At 37.5% G+C, this 25,821-nt stretch overlaps 2 protein-coding genes across 2 annotated transcripts; one reads left to right on the forward strand and one right to left on the reverse strand.

Moving 5' to 3' along the window:
- Positions 1-20: 20 nt before the first annotated feature.
- Positions 21-2,610, reverse strand: fitm1l (fat storage inducing transmembrane protein 1, like). The gene is made up of 2 exons (XM_081374342.1): positions 1,757-2,610; positions 21-974 (listed from the first exon to the last, which is right to left on the reverse strand). Exons 1-2 carry the CDS (start codon positions 1,933-1,935, stop codon positions 275-277), a joined length of 879 nt encoding a protein of 292 aa, XP_081230468.1. The 5' UTR covers positions 1,936-2,610; the 3' UTR covers positions 21-274.
- An 8,563-nt stretch (positions 2,611-11,173) lies between these two features.
- LOC308695996 (myosin-7-like) lies at positions 11,174-22,907 on the forward strand. Its single transcript, XM_081374317.1, has 39 exons — positions 11,174-11,468; positions 11,570-11,629; positions 11,738-11,945; positions 12,279-12,422; positions 12,519-12,675; positions 12,786-12,813; positions 13,113-13,218; positions 13,313-13,405; positions 13,498-13,561; positions 13,785-13,883; positions 13,989-14,092; positions 14,198-14,336; positions 14,442-14,560; positions 14,643-14,792; positions 14,904-15,074; positions 15,172-15,481; positions 15,674-15,744; positions 15,823-16,028; positions 16,109-16,232; positions 16,321-16,457; positions 16,568-16,823; positions 16,903-17,145; positions 17,231-17,407; positions 17,530-17,675; positions 17,766-17,856; positions 17,947-18,336; positions 18,514-18,640; positions 18,727-18,845; positions 18,948-19,144; positions 19,439-19,622; positions 20,020-20,185; positions 20,290-20,414; positions 20,491-20,799; positions 20,881-21,084; positions 21,167-21,463; positions 21,563-21,667; positions 21,767-21,862; positions 21,963-22,097; positions 22,397-22,907. Exons 3-39 carry the CDS (start codon positions 11,745-11,747, stop codon positions 22,415-22,417), a joined length of 5,811 nt encoding a protein of 1,936 aa, XP_081230443.1. The 5' UTR covers positions 11,174-11,468; positions 11,570-11,629; positions 11,738-11,744; the 3' UTR covers positions 22,418-22,907.
- The last annotated feature ends 2,914 nt before the right edge of the window (positions 22,908-25,821 follow it).

Consider the following 25,821-nt stretch of genomic DNA (forward strand, 5'->3'; position numbering starts at 1 on the left):
ATTTCATACAGATTTGTAACTCGGAGTAAATTATTACTTTTTATTTTGGACAACTCTTCTCGAACCCCACCTGTGATTCCATTTTTTTCATTGTCAGGGTCTGAGTGAGAATATAATCAGCATGAATGAATTGTATACATACCAGCAATTTGATCAAATATACATAAATTTTGCATTGACAGATTTGGGTGTATATTCTTTAGGTTTCACTGGTGTAATTAAGCACTATATAATTAGTCCAAATTCAGCCAAGCTTTAATTCCTCAAGCCTTCTCTAGTTGATGTCTTTATCATTAGTTTCATACAGTGTCTCGGTTGTCTCATCCTGTTTGCTCTGTGTTGACAAAAGTCCAACCCCTGGCCTCCCGGGGCAGTACCAACTAGGTCCAAGTCGGTACCAGCCCTGATACAATGCTCTCCAGCTCAAACAACCCAGAGCGCCTCCCAGAAGCTGAGTAGGAAACTCTGGGAAGTAAGCCAGCAGACAGAGCAGCAGGAACACCCAGAGACTCAACAGAAGGACACAGAACAGGAAGAGGATGCGCAGCGGGGCTTCAGAGGGTCCACCCAGGCAAAGGTACGGCCCAAATACTGCAGTCTCTTCAGCTAGAAGCAGGCAGCACAAACACAGCAGGAGGGCATCTTCAGATACTTCATAGCCACGCCACAACATGCCAGAGCGGACACAGGCCTCCTTTGTTTCACCTTCCCGTAAAAGCAATAAAGGTTGGCCATCTCCATTGGTCCCTGAAGCCAGCTCAAGACTGGAGCTGAGGGGTTCATAACAGCTCCCGGTGGCATTCTCCAATAGACAAAGCAGTTTGCGGAAGCCCAGCCACAATCCACCTGCCACAGCTAGCCGAGAAAGGTGTCGCAGGGAAAGTGTGAGAGAGCGACGAACTGAGAAAGAGAGGACAAAGACAAAAGAGCCAACAAAGATGCAGGTCCAGCCCCAGCCTGAGCGCAGGAAAACCCTACAAAAAAATGGTGAATGACATATTACTCTATTAATATTGAGCACAGTCTTGCATTCTATATTTAGTTTTCACTCATTTGAAAGTGCAATTTAGTGATGTTCTTTATTGCATGTGCAGCTTGTGAACGACAATATATATATATATATATATATATATATATATATATATATATATATATATATATATATATATATACATACACTGTATTTCCATAACAATATCGAAAAAGAGCCTCAAATTATAGGTACACTTTTTTTTTAATGGGAGGCCTGTGGCTCTAGTTAGAAATGTCCCTGATTCATACTATACAGAACACTTTTTAAAGGTTGCGAAGTTACTAGTAAAATAAGTATCTACTCATACTGTTTTCGCCTACTGAAGAGTAGGGAAACATGCATATACAGCTTTAGCTGCCTGTCTTTATGAGTGAGTCATTGAATCATTCACTCAAACTAATTCATTAAAAACAAATTTACTATTGTGCGTTGCACGGAAACGCGATGGTTTAATTTTTCTTTCGATTCTTTTGGAAGTATTTTCATGTGCAGTGCAAAAATATACAAAAAGAATAGGCAATATAGGTTCAAAAATGTAAGTTACTCAATATTAACTTCTTGTTTATTAAACTGTTGTGTTGAAGCAATGTCACGCGCAATCATGCTGTTGTGATTGGCACGAGGCCGCAGACCACCAGCGTGCTTGCTAGTGTGGTATTGCTTAATTGAATTATTGAATTTTAAAGACATTCATTTGCACATATTTGTGTTTGTGCTGCTTACCTGTAGAGAAAGTGAGTCCTCTTTGCAAACACACTATAATGGGAAACCCATAGACTCAGGAGGGGCCCAAACAAAAGCAATGCTGAAAGCAACAAATGAAAATGACGTCGAAAAGATGCGTTGCCGAGAAGTCCAGCTGCCAGGTCAGTAATGACCACAAGGATAGAGTTTAGAAACATTTGTATTTTTCCTCAACCACACCAGCAAATTACAGTTAATATGGATTGGTTGTTGTTAGAGTCCAGTTTCTCTCAGAATCCTACAAAAACTTCCTCAGTGACAGCTGCATTGTGTCAGAGTTGTAAAATATACCATGAATTTATGTACGTTATCAAACAGTAAGCATGTCTAATGATACATTCGAATGTCTTTTCCCATTGACTGTTTGCAATTGGATGTTCTGGAATCACTGGAATCAATTTTCTAGCAATATATGTTTTAGTGACATATATTGATGCATTTAAACCCGGTATAAAAATGGCATGTGCTACTTTAGTAGTTTCCTCTTCTTATACTTGGTGTCCTCTAACCTTCAGGTGATTTTCATGGCCTGTCTCTCTTCTGATCTTTATCTTTCTGGAAGCACTCCCCCTTTATGTGCTTGCAGCCAACAACTTCCGTTTACGCCTTGCATCCAAGAGAAAGAAAATCCAGTTCATTCCTGATTTCCAAGTTCTTTGAATCCGTTGGTCTCTTTCATTTCTCTAGCAGCACAACTGCTCTAAGAGGGTCTCTTGCACCTTTCACATGGCCCACTCACTCCCCACCCCCTCAGAACAGAAAAAGAAATGTTGTCGCCTTCTATACGTTCGTGTTGGCGGGTGTCATGTTGCAATTAGACGGTTCTGTGTGAGAATGCTCTGTTGTCGTTAGTGGACTAAATGATTGTTGCACAAAAATGACAAATGTGAACAAGTGTTCACAACAGCAAATGCGAATCTAAACCTTAAACATTTCAGTAACAAATTTTAGTGCTCTTTTTCGGTGGATGAGTTTAAAGCAGTGCTCTTAAAATGTCAGTGGTTCACTGCTGTATAAATGTCAGTAACTGGGGTGCTTTTCAATTCAGCCATATTTAGCTCTAACCTTTGTACTGTTTCTTCATCCCTCTCTGCTGCTTTCTCCATTCTTAGATTCAGCTGTTGGTGCTGCCTGTCTCTGTCAATCACTGAGTCCCTTTATGGCCTCCACTGTCTGCACCAGCTGCATTATCTTCTCTGGCTCTTTCAAACACCCGTCTGCTCTCTCCCGGCTTTCTCGAAGTAGCTCCATATTAAGAAAAATGTAGTGCGTTTGGTATGTGTTTTAAGAGCATGCAGTATGTACACTGGTGAAGTATTCCTGTAAATAAATGTATTCCTCTCCTACTGTTTCTTCTTATGAAATTGAAGACACATCCATATTTCCACAATATAAAGGATTTTATATGATTATATAGTAGTTTTAGCTCATGTTTAGATGAAGATTGTGAATGGAAAGGAAGGAAAGCAAGCTATAGACCTTATGGGTATATTGAATTTTACACAAATGAAAACAAGGCTGTGAGGGATAGGTCCTAGATCACATGTAAATTTGAACAAATCATAACATTTAACAAAACACAACAAAACTGTTTAATGGAGTTTCTGTGTACTGAATTTTTTTCATCAGCTGAACAATGGGCATGCTGTTAAATAACAATCCATTTAATAAACTGTTTATCTGTCATAGCCTCATTTTTGTGCGGTCAGCAAGAATGCTCGCAACACATTAGCAACTGGCAGGTGAAACTCTCAGAACTGAAACTCTCTTTGGTTGGACCCGGAACTGAAAAAAAAAAAAAAAAACGCATGAACTTATTGACCTGACCCACCAAGCTTTTTGTTAAAAAACAAGCTATCTAATTTAATAACGTAACACCTTTTATACAGACACTTCATATTTAAAAAGTATTAGATGATTTTTTTGGCTGCACTGGCTCCTTGTGAAGCCGTGGCCTAAAATGACGCACAAGGCCGTTCCTGAAAATGGGAAGGCTGTTTGCAGCGGGCTGCAGTCGCGCTGATCGGGGAGGACTACCTGTCTATGCAACTCCTCGTTAGTATAGTGGACTATACTATATCTATATGTATAAAAATCTATATGTATAAATGTATTTATAAAAAGTTTTAACAAGTTTAACAAATTAAAAATGCTAAATTATACCATTAAATTGCACACATATATATATTTTTTGTAATTTAAATGTAATGTGTGTGTGTGTGTGTGTGTGTGTGTGTGTGTGTGTGTGTGTGTGTGTGTGTGTGTGTGTGTGTGTGTGTGTGTGTGTGTGTGATATTAATTACATTATAGGAGGACCAAACCTGCAGAAATTAAAGGTGAATGAATACATATGTAAATGAATAAAAAGATAAATAAATGTGATAATAGGAAAATAAATAAAGGAATAAACGACTTGATAAAATAAATATTATTTATTTTTAATCAAATTCATTTTTGTATTTTTTTTCTTTATTTATTTTCTGCTTTTATGCATTTGTAGCCTACATAAAAATATTTATTTGTTAATTCATTTTTATATTTGGTAAGCAAGACCAACCCACCTAATTATCATGCACGGCAAAGAAATGTAAGAATAAATATAAAAATAAATAAAATTGAAATAAATAAAGGTTAAAATAAATAAATCTGGAAATAAATACATATTGGAATAAATAAATATAAATATAAATGAATATATAAATAAATATAAAAATAAATAAAAATAAAAAGAATAAAAAAAACATTAAAATATAAAAGCAAAAAAAAAATAAATTAGGGGGGAAATAATGCGTTTATTCCTTTATTTATTTTCCTATTATCACATTTATTTATCTATTTATTCATTCATTCATTTTTAATGTTTTCAACAGTTTACTGCACTGTTGTTAACATATTTTAAACATTGTATTCAAGTAACCTGCATAGTAAGATATCAATGATGAAACATTCACCTTAACAAACAAAGATACTCTTATTAAATAACAGCTGTATTTATAACGAGAAGTTTGGTTTACTGTTTCTTAACATCACAAACCATTCAACACAATTAACAATACGATTACATGATAATATACATGCAATTTAAACTATACAATATATGAATAATAATGTATATGCGGTCACCTGAGTTAAAATCTGTCTGCAGGTCGTTTAGACAGTAACAAAACAAAACAAGTTTGCTGACAAGTCCGGTAAACAAATCACTGCGAATGATTGACAGATGACACTACGCTTTTTAAATTCCCCGCCACGGAAAAAGCTAAACAGCGACAGGAAGTCTACATGACGTGGCCAAACGTATATTGCATCCGTAGTGTTAAGCACTACCATAGAGAATGAATGGGAAAAGTTAAGGGAAGTTAAGCTTACCCATATTCGGCTCCCGCGCGGGTGCCCAAAGACCCATACAAAAGTTTTGCTCCAGCCACGAGTTATAGAAGGAGATAAAAGATATTGCGTTGGCCGGGAATCGAACCCGGGTCAACTGCTTGGAAGGCAGCTATGCTCACCACTATACCACCAACGCAGACAGATGGAGGTAGGCTGGATGACGACTTGTGCGGTCAGCAAGAATGCTCGCAACACATTAGCAACTGGCAGGTGAAACCATAGATATCATATAAAGGCCTTCTATACATGTCTATGGGTGAAACCATAGAAACTCTCAGAACTGAAACTCTCTTTGGTTGGACCCGGTAAAAACGCGCGCGCGCGCGCGCACACACACACACACACACACACACACACACACACACACACACAAAGTTGGTGACAAATCTATCTTTATGAGGACATTCCATAGATGTAAGGGTTTTTATATTGTACAAACTGTATATTCTATCCTCCAATGCCTAAAACTACCCATCACAGAAAAATGTCTGCTTTTTTACATTTTAATAAAACATTGTTTAGTATGTTTTTAAAGCCATTTTAATTACAAGGGCTCAGGAAATGTCCCCATAAACAATTTATGTTGTAATACCAGTGTAATACCCATGCCATTATACAAATTTGTGTCCTAATGAATCATGTAAACAAGAACACGGGGACTTTCCATATACATGATTTTTATACTGTACATGTGGTCAAACTGTATAATTGCCCCTAAACACAACCCTCACAGAAAACTTTCTGCATTTTATATATATATATATCATTTTAGATATTTTTTATATAGCCTACATGTGTAGGCTATGTTTTTGTGTAACTATTTGCTACTAGTTTTCAGCTTGTGCTCATTGGATAGAACTGTTTACCAGAAGCAGGTGCTTTAAAGGAGTTTAAAAACCCTCTCTTTTCAAGCGATGAGCTTACTCGATTACGGTATCTTATGCAATGACGCCCCCTGGTTCTTGAATTGAAGTTTCACAGGATTCAAGTCAAATTTGTAGTTGTGCTGTATGAAGTCAGACCTTACCTTTTCCACAGCAATGTCTTACAATTCCTCAGCACAGTATAAGTCTACCTAGTTGGTGTGGGTTACACTTTAAAATGTTGTATATTTTTTCTTATATTGAACTGACTACTCAAAAACAATTGTTCTCTCTCTCACACACACACACACACACACACACACACACACACACACACACACACACACACACACACACACACACACACACACACACACACACACACACACACACACACAAGATTATGCCTATTAATACTGAATACAATGCATTAATATTAAAGATTTACACTCAACAGCTTGTGTATTGTCAAGCTGCTGATGTCAGACCATTATTAATGGAGTTTATAAATCTGTGAATCCTGTATTTATTTAGATGGTCTACATGGCCTTTTGAGATACTCATATATATTATGCACATATAGATGCTCATCCCTGTGTTTTTTAAGAATGTGCTAGTATACTTCATTTAATCATTCAAATTAATGTATCACATTTAACTGCATGTAATGTTCTTTTGGGTTACACGAGAATACATAAAAGTGAGCCATTAAACGAATCTTAACAATAATCGCTATTTCATTGTGTAAACTGAAAATACAGATCAGGATTTGCTAAAAAATACAATACACAAATATTACTTACTGATGTGCAGGCGTTCACCGACTTAAAATATGACACATTTAAAATGGGCTCTTGGGAATGGCTGGAGTCACTGTGTCATTCTCATAGAATGAACAGCATGTCTGCGGTTTATCAGCTGCCCTTATGCTTTAAATAGCCACACAATAGTACCTTTAAAACATCCTGCAGTTACACAGTATATGAAACCCATCACACATTCTAATGCTCATAAAATACCAATTACAAACACATTAAAAATGTATTTCACCTTTATTCTTGTATCATATTCTTGGCCTGTAAACCTTTTTTTATAATCAGTGCATGCAAATTTGCATAAGCATGGTAATAGATCTACTATTCCTGGCCTGTTTTCCACTGTAACTGTTGATCACTTTTACTGTTGCTTTTTATGTTTAAAGGCTTAAATTATTAACAGGACTATTGGTGACCATTTTGCTTCATTACTACATTTAACCTTTTAATAGGTTCTTATGATACCCAGATAAAGTATGCTGTCTGTTCTCTTGACTGAAGAGCACAGTCATCCCTGGCTCTTCCCATTAATCCTCTGCTAAAGCTTTGATTGGCATCCAGGGCAGCTGCATGGCTGGGTGTGCTTCGTCCCGCCGCTGGGCTGGAATAACTGCTAAATCCATACAGTTCATACAGACGGACTGACTGACACGCATGACGCCCAGCATCATACAATCAGTCACGAGACACTTAAAGGCATTGTCTCAAATACTGAACTTTCAAGATGAGAGAATGCCATTAAACAGGAATATTTTCATTCGCTTTATTGAAAATAGTATTGGCAATCCTGAATCAAAGTTGAATAAATTTGGGGTTGTGCTAAGGTCATTTCTATTAGTATATCTGTCTATACTGTATTTTAGTATTTATTTAATATTGTTACGTTGTAAAGATACATGCTAAAATCTCTTGATCTCAGATGCCACTTTTTATTAAAAGAACTTGATGTAGATCTTTATTAAGAATTCAACAGACAAAGTGCTAATAAAAGACATTCACACTATTCAAGCGCTGCTCTTTGTGCTTTCAGACATCCTGTTTATTAAATGGAGGGTCGACATTGTTATGACAACCTGTTATCCTGTTACTTTTTGTTTGGAACATTAGGACTGTTTAACGGCCATATACAAGTAGTCTATTGTGAATGTGTGCTGTTCAGGGAATGGTGTGACTGTGAGACCTCTCAGGAATGCTCCTTTGGATAATAGCCACTAGAAGTATGGTTACATCTAGCACCTAGTTATCCTCTGCTTAATGCTGTCAGAAACCTTTCAATAACTGCTTTTATCTCAGCTTTTGTCTCTTGTTGAAATTGGAATGATGAGGGTGCCTATGTTGTGAATGATTCCTTTTAAGAAAACATAGGTAGGGCCTACGGGCCTGATGCAAGTTAATTTTTTTTCTCGGTTTGGTAAAACCTAGTAGTAAGGTAGCAGGGCCGGAGTGGGGCCACTTTTCAGCCCGGGAGTTTCAAGCCCAAGACCGGCCCACTTTTTCCATGGTGGAATTCCAAATTAGCACTTTTTCCAAATTGGATAAATGAAGCAACAGTTCAGCTCTTACTATTGTGTAGTTTGTATTAATACCATGGTTCAACAAATAATGTAAAGGTTAAATAATAATTCACTTAGACTTTATAAGAAGCAATTGCGACTTTATTTCACACAATTCTGACTTTATATTTCGCAATTCTGACTTTATAACACGCAATTGCGACTTTATATCACACAATTCTGACTCTATATCTCGCAATTCTTACTTTATAAGAAGCAATTGCGACTTTATTTCACGCAATGCTGACTTTATATCTCGCAATTGTGAGATAAAAAGTCGCAATTATCTTTTAAAATGTTTTATTCTGTGGCGGAAACAAGCTTCCATACCTCCTGGCCTCTTCCTCCCATCCTCCCTGACGCGTACCGTTACGGTAGAACACCTGTTCAGCTATCGGTAGGCGCCGGCGGTGTCGCGGTAGCCTACCTGAGAAAACGTTTTGGAAAAGACGGACTATGGACCCAACCAACTCTATAGGAGGGGAGGGGAGAACTTCCTCACATGGTACAACCCATGCGTAGGCTGCGCGCTGCGGTGTCAGAATGCGTGACAAATGTGAAAAAAATAAATAAAAAATTTCTCGGCCGGCCCAAAAGTGAAGCGGCCCACCGGGAATTACCTACCCCGGGCCTGTAAGGTAGTATAGATCAACATGAAGTAATAATACACATTACGTTTTATAGTTTCTTATTAGCCTACCACATACAGGCCTACTAATAAATGTATAAATGTATATGTTGTATGTACAGTATAATGACTAACAATAATTGATAGACTATCAATGATAGTACATTTACAAATTATATACAATTATTTAAATTACTTATAAATTATAAAACATTTAGAAAAGTATTTTAATAAATTAACTTTAACCAAGATCCATAAATGCTACAACAAAATGATCATTGTTAGTTCTTTATACCGCCTTAACCTTATTGAAAAGTGTTAGCCATTTTTTTTATTTTATTTTTTTAAGATCAATACTAAAACAGTACCTGCTTAAGAGTCAGTTCAGATGGATGTCCAGTATTGGCACAATAACTGTGTGTAAAATAAATCCCTCAGGCGACAGATCCAACCCACAGTGTGGTGATATGAGTTTAGCCATAATAAATTAAAATATAAAATAAAATAAAGTCTTTGCCACTGTTCTGCAGTGACAGGAACATGACATGGTGTTGAAAGGTCTCTCTGGTGAACACTTCGAGTTGGCTGGGAATCTGCTGCATTAGTGACGTCCCCTGATAATCTCCCCTAACAAGAACCATCAGCACCCCTGCCCGCCACCATATCAGAGGACACCATATACTATGGCCTCTTATGAAGCTTTTCTATTTCTAAATTCACATCTTTGTCAGTTTCAATACAAAACAATGCAAGGGCAACATTTAGGATGCTGGATTTTGTAATGTTGAAACAGAATCTAAGTCTTTTGCAGACTTTCTTAAAGAAAATTATTAAAAAGTTTGGGGTAAATGTTTTTTATGTTTTAAAGTCCCCAGTGCTGCATTTATTTAATAATATAACTTATAAAAATACAGTAAAACATTAATATTGTGAAATATTATTACAATAAAAAAACTTTACGATTTTGTCACATGGGCCAATTTTTTTAAATTGAGATTTATACATCACATGAAAGCTGAATAAATAAGCTTTCCATTGATGTATGGTTTGTTAGGATATTTGACAGAGATACAACTATTTGAAAATCTGGAATCTGAGCGTGCAGAAAATTTGAAACATTGAGAAAATCGCCTTTAAAGTTGTCCATTTATGTTCGCGATTGTGCTGCATTCACTCACAAAAATAAATGTTTTATATATTTATGGTAGGACATTTTCTAAAATATCTTCATGGAACATAATCTTTACTTAATATCCTAATGATTTTTGGCATAAAAGAAAAATAATATAATTATAAAAAATATTATAAAATATAATATAAGATCATTTTGACCCATGCCATTGTTAGGTATTGCCACAAATATACCCGTGAGACTTGTGACTGGTTTTGTGATCCAGGGTCACATATGTAAATGTAATTTATTCCTGTGATGGCAAAGCTGAATTTTTAGCATTATTACTCCAGACTTAAGTGTCACATGATCCTTCAGAAATCATTCTAATATGATGATTTGCTGCTCAAGTAACATTTCTTATGATTATACATGCTGAAAACAGCTATGATTGTGAGGGTGAGTAAATGACGACAGAATTATACGTTTTTGGTGGACTATCCCTTTAGCTTCAGCGTGGAAGAACACCTAATTTCCCAGAATGTATTACCTGTGTTGAATTTCTTAAAATTATTTGAATTTAGTAAGTTCCTGTCATTCTAATTGAACTTCCTGTGTGCAAGATTTAAGACAAAAGGGAGCCAGTTCTTAGATTCAGAATTTTGCCCAAGTCTGCAGTGTAGTACCATAAAAAGAGAAGTAATTTGGCAAATTATGGCTTTAGCTACAGTAAACTGTATATTGAGCAGTAAATGTGATCATTTGGCGTGTGCTGGGAGCAACAGTCCTTAAGACGTTGTGTTCTCTAAAGCCGATGCTGGGCCTTTTCAGCTGACAGGGTGGGGCACAAGAGGGGAGGGATGGAAACTAAAGGACTAAAGCACTTGGCTTGATTTAACCACAGTATCAGCATAGTGGACGCTGCCCTGAGGAAAGGCCAGACCCCCACACCTTTGAAACACAGTGTCCTGGACCGTAACAAAACTACAGATAAGAGAGGGGCCTAGATAAAATCAATGTGTGAGTGATAGGTGAAGGGCCAAAGAATCAGAGATGGAGAATATGTATTCCTGTGACTCACACAAAAGATATTCAGAATTCCTGGCCATCAGCCTGAACGCTTACAATTGAGCACCTCTAAGTGCCAGGGCACCAAAAGATTGGCTTGTTTTAGTGTGTTTGATGTGCTTACGTCAGGAGGGGGGCTCACAGGTCAGATGCCCTTGGCCTTATAGGGTTAGTGCAATCGAGGTTATAAATCCCATCTCTGCTATTGTGCTGAATCTCAGCATACTGTCCACCGGACCGGGACCCTGTGTGGTTTTTCGTGTGTACGTTCTTTATGACTGTGTGTTGTGCTATTGCTGTACTGCTTTTGTGTTATATTTATCACTACATATACTTCATGTGTACATTTTTCTCTGTATTTTAGGAGGAATCGCAAACACCTGGAGCCTCCATCTGCATCTGCTGTCGGTCATTAACCTAATAGGTAAATTTATGTTACGATGCAAGCACTGGACAATTGCACTGAAAATCACTTAAACTGCATTAGTTCTTCTTTCTAGTTCACAAGTCCTTCGTTTTTTTATAATTTAAGGTTAACTATGGGTGATGCTGAAATGTCAGTTTTTGGGCCTGCTGCCTCTTTCCTGCGGAAGTCTGACAGGGAGCGTCTAGAGGCGCAAACAAAACTATTCGACTTAAAGAAGGAATGCTTTGTGCCGGATCCAGTGGAGGAGTTTGTTAAAGCCACCATCACGAGTCGAGAGGGTGGCAAAGTCACTGTGGAGACACAGGGAGGGAAGGTCAGTGCTTTTATGACCTTTTATGAGGCTTTTGTGAATATTTGATCAGCCACTATGTGATTTTGATATTTTAGTATCATCCAAACTTATTACTGGGATGAACTTCTTTTACATGCTGAACATTGTAACATTTTTGACAAGCATTGTTGTTAGCTGAACCCTCTAAGGGTTCATGTTTTAATTTCATAAAAAATTGTGTTTTAAAAATGATACATTTTTATTCAATTTAATTTGGCATTGATGTTTCCAGCACAATCTTACTGTCCTCCTACAGTTCCCTTGGGCTTTTCGGTTGGAGAACCCTGCTCTAAACTTTATCCTTTATTTGTACAGACTGTCACTGTCAAAGAGAGTGACATTATGCAACAGAATCCCCCCAAATTTGATAAAATTGAAGACATGGCAATGCTGACCTTTCTCCATGAGCCTGCCGTGCTGTTTAACCTCAAAGAGCGCTATGCAGCATGGATGATCTATGTGAGTATACAGGAGTCTCAGCTGCTTCTCTGAAACCAAACATTTATACTTTTTTAAGTATACATTTATTTATACATTTATACTTCTGTTCTACAGACCTACTCTGGGCTGTTCTGTGTCACTGTCAACCCTTACAAGTGGCTGCCAGTGTACAATCAGGAGGTGGTTACAGCCTATAGAGGGAAGAAGAGGAGTGAAGCTCCTCCCCACATCTATTCCATCTCTGATAATGCCTACCAGTACATGCTGTCAGGTAATACTCACAAAAATAACCAACAAAACCAAAAAATTACAGATAATGAAATCAGCACCAACAAATAAAACAAAACAAAAATGGATACTTGTTATTCTGTCCTTGAACAGACCGAGAAAACCAGTCCATTCTTATCACGTAAGTGACAAAGCACACCGCATGTCATTATATTGCCACTTAACTTTTGTTACAGTACAGAGAAGTCTTCTGTATTTCTGCTAACTTAGCTACCGTAATCTTCTGGCAATGCATTAAATGGATAGTTCACCCAAAAATGAAAATTCTGTCATTTACACATCTACATGTTGATGAAAGTCAAATGACTTCTTCCACAAAGATATCTTGTAGAACGTCCACGCAGCTCTTGTCCATACAATTCAATACTCTAAAACTATTACATCAGTAATATATCTAACTTTGTTTATTTATGATCCTAGTGGAGAGTCCGGTGCTGGGAAAACTGTGAATACTAAAAGAGTAATTCAGTACTTTGCCAGCATTGCAGCAAGTGGAGGGAAGAAGGACTTGGCTGCTCAGAACAAGGTGCTATTTTAAGAAAGGGACAAATATAGATTTTGATGCTTTATGTTTTAAATATGTTTTTACCTTCTTCTGGGTTTTTGATCTCCTTATTTAGGGAACCCTGGAGGATCAAATTATCCAGGCTAACCCTGCATTGGAGGCCTTTGGTAATGCTAAGACCATCAGAAATGACAACTCCTCAAGATTTGTAAGTGAACGTGTACTAAATAAAAATTGCAGAGCATATTCAATTTTATGCAACATGGTGTAAGGAGGCTGTTCAACATATTTTTTCTGTAGGGAAAATTTATTCGAATTCACTTTGATACAAGGGGGAAACTGGCATCTGCTGACATTGAAACATGTATGTCATTGCCTCTTTTTGCAAACATTTCATTCATTTTACATTTCATTTCATTCTAGAGTAAGCTTACTTGATAATGATATACTAAAATGGAAAAGTTATTCCTTTGCTTTTTTTGTGTACAGATGACAATTTTGTCAAAACGATCCCTGTTCAAATGAAAATGACAAATTATAGTGGACTACTTGTACATTATAAAACTGTGTTCTTTCTATTTGTCTAGATCTCCTGGAGAAGTCTCGTGTGGTCTTTCAGTTAAAGGCTGAGAGAGACTATCACATCTTCTATCAAATCTTATCCAACAAAAAACCTGAGCTCCTTGGTGAGCAAATAAAGTAACTTCAGATACTCAATAAATAATACAAAACCTAGATAGACTTGAATATAATCTTGTGCTCTCTCTCTTCTATTTAAACTGTATAAACAGAGATGATGCTAGTGACAGCAAACCCATATGACTATGCATTCATCTCTCAGGGAGAGACCACAGTTGCTTCTATTGATGATGCTGAGGAGTTAATGGCTACCGATGTAAGTTTCTTGCCATTAAAGCAGGATAAAAAAACATAATGATCTTTGGCCACGTAACATTCATGTCTTAAGGCACTAACATACCCAAGCATTCTACTTTCACAGAGTGCCTTTGATGTATTGGGCTTCACACAAGAAGAAAAGAACTCTGTGTACAAGCTGACTGGAGCCATTATGCACTTCGGCAACATGAAGTTCAAGCAAAAGCAGCGAGAGGAACAAGCAGAATCAGATGGAACTGAAGGTAAGGAATTGAAGCTGACATCAAAATGCAGCAAATTCAAATGTCATCACCTCTGTGAATTTCTTTATTTCAGTCATGCTTTATGTAATGAATCTTGATTTCCAGATGCTGACAAAGCAGCATATCTAATGGGTCTAAATTCTGCTGACCTCATTAAGGGTCTATGCCACCCAAGGGTCAAAGTTGGAAATGAATGGGTCACCAAGGGACAAAGTGTCCAGCAAGTAAGTAGTCTTAATCCAAGCTGACAACAATGAGAGAACGAAAAGTAAAACAAACAAAACTTTTATGCGCTGGTTATTTCAGGTGAACTCTGCTATTGGTGCCTTATCAAAATCAGTGTATGAGAAAATGTTCCTCTGGATGGTGGTGAGAATCAACCAGTCTCTGGAGACAAAGCAGCCTCGCCAGTACTTCATTGGAGTGTTGGATATTGCTGGCTTTGAGATCTTTGATGTGAGTACTGAATGCTTAACACACAAATTACACCTTAGCATTTCAAATTTCTATATTTTTTCCATATAAAACCCTTACTGCAACTATATGCTATTACAAATTCATGTACAGTTCAACACCTTTGAGCAACTCTGCATCAACTTTACCAATGAGAAACTGCAACAGTTCTTCAACCACCACATGTTTGTGCTGGAACAAGAGGAGTACAAGAAAGAAGGGATTGAATGGGAGTTCATTGACTTCGGCATGGACTTACAGGCCTGCATCGATCTCATTGAGAAAGTGAGTCACCAATAATTGCTACAACAAGTTTTAATTACAACAAGGATATATGTGTTTCTTTGACATTAGCATTTCTCCATATTCCTGATTCCTTCAGCCTATGGGCATCATGTCGATCCTTGAAGAGGAATGCATGTTTCCCAAAGCCAGTGATACAACCTTTAAAGCAAAGCTTTATGACAACCACCTTGGGAAATCAAATAACTTCCAGAAACCCAGGCTTATGAAGGGCAAGCCAGAGTCTCACTTTGCCCTGGTTCACTATGCTGGTACAGTGGATTACAACATCAACAACTGGCTGATAAAGAATAAGGACCCCCTCAATGAAACCGTGGTTGGGTTGTACCAGAAATCTTCACTGAAGTTGTTGGCTTTATTGTTTGCCAACTATGCAAGTGCAGATTCAGGTGAGCTTGTAATGTATTTAAAAAAATTGACATTATCAATTTGAAGAATCGTCTACTTTAAGTAAAATCAAGCTATAAATCAATAGTGTCCACACTGGAAATTGCATGGTATTTTAGCTCCATCATTAAACATTTATGAATAACTCACAAATTACAAAAACTCAAACTTTTGAATTATATTTTGTCGAGCAGAAAGTGCAAGTGGTAAAAAAGAAAAGAAGAAGAAAGGGTCATCATTCCAGACAGTGTCTGCACTTCACAGGGTATGCCAATGCCTGTCAATACCAAAAAACCATCTGTTCTATCCTAGTCAAAATTAGCTAACAAGTGATTCCTTACAGGAGAATCTTAACAAGCTAATGACAAACCTGAGATCAACACATCCTCACTTTGTACGGTGCATCATCCCCAATGAGACAAAGACTCCTGGTGCGATGGAGAACCCTTTGGTCATGCACCAGCTACGCTGTAACGGTGTACTAGAAGGCATTAGGATCTGCAGGAAGGGCTTCCCCAACAGAATCCTCTATGGGGACTTTAAACAAAGGTACCATGAGATGAGGGAAGGAAAAATATTACTAGAATTAACTGCAACTCCTGCTTGTTTTAATTTTTTTTAATTTTCAGATATCGCATATTAAACCCTGCATCTATCCCTGAGGGACAGTTCATAGACAGCAAGAAAGGAGCAGAGAAACTGTTGAGTTCTCTGGATATCGACCACATGCAGTACAGGTTTGGGCACACTAAGGTAAGTCATGTATCACTACCTACTAGGAATATGTGAAATGCTGTTAAAGGAAAAGGTTGTGATAACTTAATGTCTGCTATTACATCAGGTATTTTTTAAGGCTGGTCTTCTTGGCCAACTGGAGGAGATGAGAGATGAGCGTCTATCAAAAATAATCACTGGGATTCAAGCAAGGTCTCGTGGTCTTCTCTCAAGGGCTGAGTACCAAAAGATGGTAGAACGCAGGTAATGCTTATCTCATAGATTATATTAAACTAGCGATGTGTGTTTATATATGCTGTTGAATTTTAAATGGTGTTTGAATGTATTTTTTATGCATTCTCTGCCAAAAAAAGGGATGCCCTGCTTGTGATTCAGTGGAACGTACGTGCATTCATGTGTGTCAAGAATTGGCCCTGGATGAAACTCTTCTTTAAAATTAAACCATTGCTGAGATCTGCTGAAGCAGAGAAGGAAATGGCCAATATGAAAGAGGAGTTCTTGAAGCTCAAGGAAGCTTATGCAAAGTCTGAGGCTCGTAAAAAAGAACTTGAGGAAAAAATGGTGACTCTTCTTCAAGAAAAGAATGACCTTCAGCTTCAAGTTCAGGCGGTAAGTTTGTCAAAAAAGATTGGAATAAACAGTATGTAATTTTATGCATGAATATTTGTAATATTTTCAATGTAAACAGGAACAAGATAATCTCTGTGATGCTGAAGAGAGGTGTGAAGGTCTGATCAAAAACAAGATTCAGATGGAGGCTAAAACTAAAGAGCTCACAGAACGGCTTGAGGATGAGGAGGAGATGAACGCAGAGCTGACAGCTAAGAAGAGAAAGCTGGAGGATGAGTGCTCTGAGCTGAAGAAAGATATTGATGACCTGGAGCTGACTCTGGCTAAAGTGGAGAAAGAAAAGCATGCTACTGAGAACAAGGTTTCATATGAACTGTAATTAACTGTAAAAAGGAAATGTCCATCTCTAATAAAGTGTTTAATTAATATTAGCTTTATACACACAGGTGAAGAACCTGACAGAAGAAATGGCAGCTTTAGATGATATTATTGCCAAGCTGACAAAAGAGAAAAAAGCCCTGATGGAAGCTCATCAGCAGACACTGGATGACTTGCAAAGTGAGGAGGACAAAGTCAACACCCTCACTAAGGCAAAAGCAAAGCTGGAGCAACAGGTGGATGATGTAAGTAAGCCAAGCTCCTTGTACGTGATGTGTAGATACTTTGTTGTTGTTTTTGTTGTTTTGTGAAGAAACAAGAATGTTTGTTGCAGCACATTAAGAATTTAATTTGTTAAATCCGTTAGCTTGAAGGATCTCTAGAGCAAGAAAAGAAGATCCGTATGGATCTAGAAAGAGCTAAGAGGAAACTTGAAGGAGATTTGAAGTTAACCCAGGAAAGTTTAATGGACCTGGAGAATGACAAGCAGCAAATGGAAGAAAGACTGAAGAAGTAAGACAAACTATTTTATTATTAGTGTATTATTGTTGTTTTGAATGTTTGAACATCATAATAAAAAAAATTCCATAATTTCATTTTCAGAAAAGACTTTGAAATCAGTCAGCTCAACAGTAAAATTGATGATGAACAAAATATAATTATCCAACTACAAAAGAAACTCAAGGAGCTACAGGTACTTTATAATACATTACTTAATGATCGGTTCTGTTGATCATTGTAATATGCATTTTGAAGGGAAAAACTCTACTTCTCTTTATGCTAGGCTCGAGTTGAGGAGCTGGAGGAAGAGCTCGAGGCAGAAAGAGCTGCCAGAGCCAAGGTGGAGAAACAGAGAGCAGATTTAGCCAGAGAGCTGGAAGAGATCAGTGAGAGACTGGAGGAAGCTGGAGGAGCTACATCTGCTCAGATTGAGATGAATAAGAAACGGGAGGCAGAGTTTCAGAAACTTCGCAGAGACCTTGAAGAGGCTACTCTGCAGCACGAGGCCACTGCCGCTACACTGAGAAAGAAACAGGCTGACAGTGTGGCTGAACTTGGAGAGCAGATCGACAATTTGCAGAGAGTCAAGCAAAAACTGGAAAAGGAGAAAAGTGAACTCAGGCTGGAGCTGGATGATGTGGCCTCCAGCATGGAGCATATTGTCAAGTCCAAGGTGAATTGGCTGATTTTTTTCCTTTTTTTGGGGAATATGACATGATTCTATTTATTCATAAATATTCATAAATATTCCAAATTTGACCTTAGAATAGAGATATTTAATTATCTGTTTGTTTGTTTTGTTTTTACTTCTGGAGAATGTCTATGCTAATACAATATTTACTCAAAATAGACTAATATGGAGAAAATGAACCGAACTCTGGAAGATCAACTGAATGAATTCCGTAACAGGTATGAAGACACTCAAAGGGCCCTAAATGACTTTACAACTCAGAAGGCAAAGCTTCAGGCAGAAAATGGTAAATCAGCAGTCTTGTCTTGACTATAAAATGGTGATGATTTTATAAGACAACAACAGTTTATTTGCCTGTTTCTTTCAAAACAGATGAATTTGCTAGACAGTTAGAAGAAAAGGAATCATTAATCTCTCAGCTGACAAGGGGTAAGAACTCCTTTAGTCAACAAATGGAGGACTTGAAAAGGCAGTTAGATGAAGAAATGAAGGTAACATACACTTGTCCTCTTCCCTTATATTTCCACTACAGCTTGTGCTTCAAGTAATTTATAATCTTCTATAACAAAGTGATCAAACAAATATTTTTCTAGGCGAAGAATGCTCTCGCCCATGCTGTACAGTCCTCCCGTCATGACACAGATCTGCTCAGAGAGCAGTATGAGGAGGAGCAGGAAGCCAAAGCAGAGCTACAGCGAAGCATGTCTAAAGCTAATTCTGAGGTGGCTCAGTGGAGAACCAAGTATGAAACTGATGCCATTCAGAGGACTGAGGAGCTGGAAGAAGCCAAGTAAGATATGAAACCTTTATAACTCTAAGTACATAAATGTACATGATATTGGGAAACATTCAAAAGGACCCAGCAATGACTGCTTGTGTTTCTTGTATTGATCTCTAAAACATTTAGATTTGACTTCTCTCTGTTCTGCCAGGTTTTTGTGAGTTCCACTTTTCAAAACCCTGCTGAAAAATCCAGCATGAAAAAACTACCTTATGCTGGTAACCAGCAATGCTGGATGGTTCAGCAGGGAAGACTGTTCTTTTAATCACTAATTACTTTTTAATTACTTTTAATTCCATGCAGGAAGAAACTGGCACAGCGTTTGCAGGAGGCCGAGGAGGCAGTGGAGGCAGTTAATGCTAAATGCTCTTCCCTTGAAAAGACTAAACACAGACTCCAGAATGAAATCGAAGATTTGATGGTGGATGTGGAGAGATCCAACACTGCTGCTGCAGCTTTAGACAAGAAACAAAGACACTTTGATAAGGTAGTATTTAAACGAGAGACTAAAACATTTAGACAACATTTATAATTGTATGAATTCACCTTTATATATAGAGAAAGAGAAAAAGAGATTTCAGAAACTCAAAACTCAGTCAAAAGTTTGGACACACCTATACTCATTCTTTATTATTCCTATTTTCCACTCTTTAGATTAATGGTAAAATCATCAGAATTCTGAAATAAAACCAATGGAAGTATGGAACTTGCATGGCCAAAAAATGTTAAGCAAATAAAACTGTTTTAGATTGCAAATTTTCTCTTGTAAATCCACCCTTTGCCAACGTCTCCATTCCAATTTATTATTCAATTCATTTTATTACATTTTTATTAGATCAACATTCATTATCAAAAATCTACTTAATCGATTTTTTTCCTTTCAGGTCTTATCTGAATGGAAACAGAAGTATGAGGAGTCTCAGTGTGAACTGGAGAGCTCTCAGAAGGAGGCAAGATCTTTGAGCACAGAACTGTTCAAGCTGAAGAACTCCTATGAGGAATCTTTGGATCACCTGGAGACCTTGAAGAGAGAGAACAAGATCCTGCAAGGTTCTTGCTATACGAAATTCTGCTGCTTTGTACATGTTTGCATAAAATTACATGTATTTGTTTTTGTATTTATAATCCAAATGATAATGTAATTTTTCCTTTAGAGGAGATCTCTGATCTGTCCGAACAGCTTGGCGAGAGCGGAAAGACAATCCATGAGTTGGAGAAGGTCCGTAAGCAACTGGAACAAGAAAAAGCAGAGATACAAGCTGCTCTGGAAGAGGCTGAGGTAGGAGCTTGGCCACAAAAAAATGAATTGAAAGAAGTGCAATGATGACATGAGTAAGCTTATTCTGTTTTTACAGGGTTCTCTGGAGCACGAGGAGGGTAAAATTCTGAGGGCCCAACTAGAATTTAACCAAATAAAAGCTGACATTGAGCGCAAGCTGACTGAGAAAGATGAGGAAATGGAGCAGTCAAAGAGAAACCAACAGAGGACCATAGACACCTTACAAAGTGCTTTGGAGTCTGAAACTCGTAGCAGGAATGAGGCTCTCAGGATAAAGAAGAAGATGGAAGGAGATTTAAATGAAATGGAGATCCAGCTGAGCCAGGCTAACAGACAGGCAGCTGAGGCTCAAAAACAACTCAAGTCTGTCCAGGCCCATCTGAAGGTAAAAAGTGTTACCATTTCATAATTCACTTTCTTTATCTACAAAAGTAACCTTGGCTTTCCTTAATGGAAAATCTTGTAGGACTCCCAGCTTCAGCTTGATGACTCTCTTCGAGCCAATGATGATCTGAAGGAGAACAGTGCACTTGTAGAGAGACGCAATACTTTGCTTCAGGCCGAACTGGAGGAGCTTAGGGCTGTTCTGGAACAAACAGAGCGTGGGCGCAAACTTTCTGAGCAAGAGCTGCTCGATGTCACTGAGAGAGTACAGCTTTTGCATTCTCAGGTAAACCATGTAGAGTCTTTTTGTATTTTTGTCGAAAGGTTCCATTTCAAACGATCACTGTATCAGAAACTTTCTCATACAGAACACCAGCCTCATAAACCAGAGGAAGAAGCTGGAGGCTGACGCATCCCAGCTTCAGAGTGAGGTGGAAGAGGCAGTGCAAGAATGCAGGAATGCTGAAGAAAAAGCCAAGAAGGCCATCACTGATGCTGCCATGATGGCTGAGGAACTGAAGAAGGAGCAAGATACAAGTTCTCACCTGGAGCGTATGAAGAAGAACATGGAGCAGACCATTAAAGATCTGCAGCACCGTCTGGATGAAGCAGAACAAATTGCTATGAAGGGAGGCAGGAAACAAGTTCAGAAACTGGAGGCTAGGGTGAGTAATTACAGTCATCTGCTATTCTTGTGGCTCTTGTTCATTTAAGAAGACATGAATAAAGCAATGTCTAATGTAAGTCTACTGCATCACTCCTAGGTAAGAGAGCTGGAATGTGAAGTTGAAGCTGAACAGAAGAGAAGCAGTGAATCTGTGAAGGGAATCCGTAAATATGAACGCCGCATCAAAGAGCTTACATATCAGGTGGGATTAAAATATTTAGATTGCATGGGCCAGTGAATAAGTTTGATAATGATTAAAATAAATCATCTACACAGAATTAATCTTTAATTATGAATCTAGACTGAAGAGGACCGTAAAAACATAGCCCGTCTTCAGGATTTGGTTGACAAGCTGCAACTAAAAGTCAAAGCTTACAAAAGAGCTGCAGAGGAAGCTGTAAGTGCTCCTGAAATTCATAGACAGAACTAGTCGCTTGTGGATGCTGTTGTGTAAAGTATACTGATGTCTTAAGTGTTTTGTTTGCCTCCTGTAATAGGAAGAACAGGCAAACGCTCACCTCGGCAAATTCCGTAAACTGCAGCATGAACTAGATGAAGTAGTTGAAAGGGCTGATATTGCTGAATCTCAAGTGAACAAACTACGTGCCAAAAGTCGTGATGTGGGGCCAAAGGTACAGTGGACACAATTAAATAATCATTAATTGAAATGTTAAAGAGCTCATGAAATTGCATAACTTCAGTTTGGATCCCACTCTTTTAATAGCCAACACGTCAGTCAGGCAGATTTGCTACTTACTAGCCAGGTGTTTATAATTGGGAGTGACTATCTCATTCTAGAGAGCATCTGATTGGACTGAAATCTTTAAGGACAGATTAAGTCATCAATGTTTTTGGCTGTTAATATTTTACAACATCTTTCCTTCATAACTAATGAAGTCTTTTTTTCCTCATCAACATTCTTCTCTCACAGAAAGGATTTGATGAAGAGTGAAGTCCTGGAAATCTTCTGAAATCATCTTTATTTGCTTGCCTTTCTCTCTAGACTATTGTACACTGTTCACTATTTCCTCACTTACATGAAATAAAGTCACTCTGCATCTAATTTGTTGTCTTATATGTTTATGGAGACTACTATTGTGCTGTTTTTATTTGGCCCAAGTTATATCACATTGTACAATTACTCTAAAATGAAATTCTCAGAAGAGCATTTAGTTTACTTAAATATAAATTAAGTAACATCTACATCTATTTATCATATTATTAATTTGACATTTTACAATAAAGCAAATAAACATTTGTATCCCCTGAGAATGTTTATCAAAAATACACAGTAATCCCTCAGTGTATATAACAGCTTCTCTTTTGTAGTTTTTAGCTTTGCCTCAAACATACAGAACTATCTTATGCTGATGTCCTGTGGCAAGTGAAACTAACTTGGGAGTATAAATAATAAATCACAACTGAGTTTAAATGTGCTTTTCAAAATGCCTGAACAATGATTTTAAATGAATTTAAGGTAGCCAATGAGCATCAGTGTACTGAGTAGAACTTCAGGAATCAGGTTTTAAGCATCAGTAATGGAAGTGCTGATGTCTAAAATGGAAAAGGATATAACAAAGCCTTTGGTTCTGGAAATAGATTGGATAAAAGGGATAAAGGCTCATGCTCAATGAGCTACTCTGAAGTACTTAACATGTCAATTATCTCAGACAACAGCACTGATACTTAAATGTGCCAGATCATCTTTGTACTTAGATGCATTTCATGTACAGATATTACAAAAATGTACACAGGAAAAATCCCATAGGAACTTTCAAGGGAGATTATACAACAAGAACACAACATCTATAATGCTACAAATATATTATGAAAATGATACTTCTTTACAGTTCTATTAGTCGCAGTTCATTAGCAAATCCACAGTCATTTTTAAATAATTAGTCATTTACTTTGTCCAGTGGGTCCTTTAAATGCTGTCTAGATGTAACTCACCTCAGAGCAGGTTGCTCACAGTTATTAATGAGTAGGTGAGAGTGAGACACACACCACAGAGAGAGATGAGAGAGCAGCAAAACAAATATTTGGCTCTATCACGATTGTATTCGGCACACTTGCACTCATAAATCTTTAGGGATGTGTAAATGTAAAATGTGCAACATTTTAAATGCACAAATTGCATATGTATTTGTAAATCTTGATAACATGGCTAATTATGTAACCTTATGCATTAAAACACATAAAAATCATAACAAGTGTAATTAAGCAGCCAGCTAATAGGTAGGCATACACATTTATAAATGGCAGTGATTTAATTTTATGACCAGTGGAAACAAAATGCATGTTACCTGTGTGTCGGAGTGATGTTCATTATGTTAAGTGCTTATCTATCTAAAAAGGTCATCGTTATCTTTACTGAGACTTTATCAATGGCTTGGCATTTATCACATCCTTTTGCACTTTGATGCCAGTCATCGTTTAAAAGATTTGGCTGGGTGTCAGAATAGAACAGTATTATCACTTGTCATGGGCACTTAACTCCTTGTTTATCTGTTGACCCTTCCCGTGTGGTAATTGTCAAGTGTACTCACCTTTCAGTTGTGTCTGCCAGTTGTATGTATTGAATCCTAAAAAAAATCTTATTCAAACAATCTTAAAATGGACAAACATCTATAGAAACACAACAAACCAGGAATTATTTAAAAAAAATCTGAGTTTATTGTCAAGTAAAAAAAAAGATATATATTTTTGTACTTACCTTTAATGTTTCTGTCTGCATATATTTGTACTATAAGAAGAATATGTCTACCCATGAGGCCAATGGAAGAAGAATATGTCTACCCATGAGGCCAATGGATTAGTGTCCCTTTCATCACTCACAGTTGCAACACATTCCAAGGACACTGACACCAACATGTGAACCCTCAAAAAAAGATTTAATATGAGTACAGGACTCTATGCAATTACAAGAATTTCAGAATACCATAAAATATTCATGGGTCTCTGTGTATACCTGTCACTTGGTTTTATTTACGAGGAAAACCACCTATAATGGCCAGTTGACAGACTATAGTTGATCCCAGGCAGAGACATAAAGTAAGGTCCGGCTCACAGTATGATGTGGTTTCACTCCTCAATCAGTGAGATCCACTCAGCAGGAATTTCACAGGGTTATCTTTGTCCTCAAAGAAACAATGGGTTGTCAACAACATGTCTTGTGGGGGGAGACACTTGCTGGCTGGTAGATGATAATGAAGGATGGTACGGCAATAACCAATATTGTTCCCCACCCAGGACATAACTCCAGTTCTCTCTTCTTTACATTTTTATTGTATTATCATTATCTAATTTTACTGAATCTGAGGTAAGACCCCTCATACGAGTGCTCCTCGACACTTGCCGCCTGGTAAATCCCGCAGACTAAGATGCTTAATATAGATGCAGACTCAGAGGGCATCTGATATTGTTGTTTGCAGTCCTTGCCAAGTCTGGGCTATGATGACAAAAAACACAATGTCGCATATTAACCCCCCATAAGCTCTCTGGGTAATTGAGAGCCCATATGGCATGCAGTTCAAACAAATCTCTTTACAGAAATCTGATACCTTCTCTTGAGTATTCTAAACAATGCTGGATGACAAATATAGAATTCCATCTAAAGTTTAAGACAGAATTCAAATCCCTTTGTTGCATGTTAAACCCCCATGGGGCGCTAAAGTGCCGTGAATGTAGTGATGGCTTACCACAAGAACACGAAAATAGAATTTTCCATAAATATCTTGCTCCTTTGCCTTAAGTTTTGGAGTAATATTCATATCAGATGCATATTCTTCAATGTACACTGTACACTGTCTGGTTTTAATCATTCACATTTAATTTAAGTGAAAACCACTTAACTCGCTAGACTAAATTAGCACTCAGCTATCAGCGAGAGCCTAATATGGTCTTAACAAAGATAAGACTTAACTCAACTAGCAGGTTCTTGCTTCTCCCTAATACCCATAAGTACCCTTGTTGAACCCTAATGATCAGGCGCAATAGCATTCCTGCCTTGTAGGATGCCTTCCCCAAATTTGGGAGGGTGAGTTCCTTTATAAAGAGTTCTCATGGTTGGTGTCCAGACAAGTCAGGCGTTTTATCTGAGGGTAAGATTTGAGCCAAAACTGCATAGTGAAGTTACATTTAATATTAGAGAATTTATATTTCTTCATTCTTCATTCAAGATAAATCCATTTTACTTCTCATTATGTTGCGTTCTTCTGATTACATCTTTTAAGTATTGGATTGTTTAGTGACGTGACAAAGACTAAAAAGTGTTAATTCACATCTGAGTCTTAAGGAGTAACAATAAAATCATATTTACATTAACAGGTTCTTCTTCAGCTGCTGCACCTTGTG

The sequence above is a fragment of the Scardinius erythrophthalmus genome (assembly GCF_964197995.2).
Source record: "Scardinius erythrophthalmus genome assembly, chromosome: 9".
In the NCBI taxonomy this organism is placed as follows: Eukaryota; Metazoa; Chordata; class Actinopteri; order Cypriniformes; family Leuciscidae; genus Scardinius; species Scardinius erythrophthalmus.

What these genes read in the sequence shown, in the direction of transcription:
- fitm1l (XM_081374342.1), bottom strand. Translation starts at nt 1,935, where the DNA reads ATGTTTCTAAACTCTATCCTTGTGGTCATTACTGACCTGGCAGCTGGA. An exon ending in AGGACTCACTTTCTCTACAG is followed by an intron (nt 975 to 1,756) that starts GTAAGCAGCACA and finishes ATTTTTTTGTAG; the next exon opens with GGTTTTCCTGCGCTCAGGCT.
- LOC308695996 (XM_081374317.1), top strand. Translation starts at nt 11,745, where the DNA reads ATGGGTGATGCTGAAATGTCAGTTTTTGGGCCTGCTGCCTCTTTCCTG. An exon ending in ATGCAGCATGGATGATCTAT is followed by an intron (nt 12,423 to 12,518) that starts GTGAGTATACAG and finishes TCTGTTCTACAG; the next exon opens with ACCTACTCTGGGCTGTTCTG. An exon ending in CTGTCCAGGCCCATCTGAAG is followed by an intron (nt 20,800 to 20,880) that starts GTAAAAAGTGTT and finishes AAAATCTTGTAG; the next exon opens with GACTCCCAGCTTCAGCTTGA.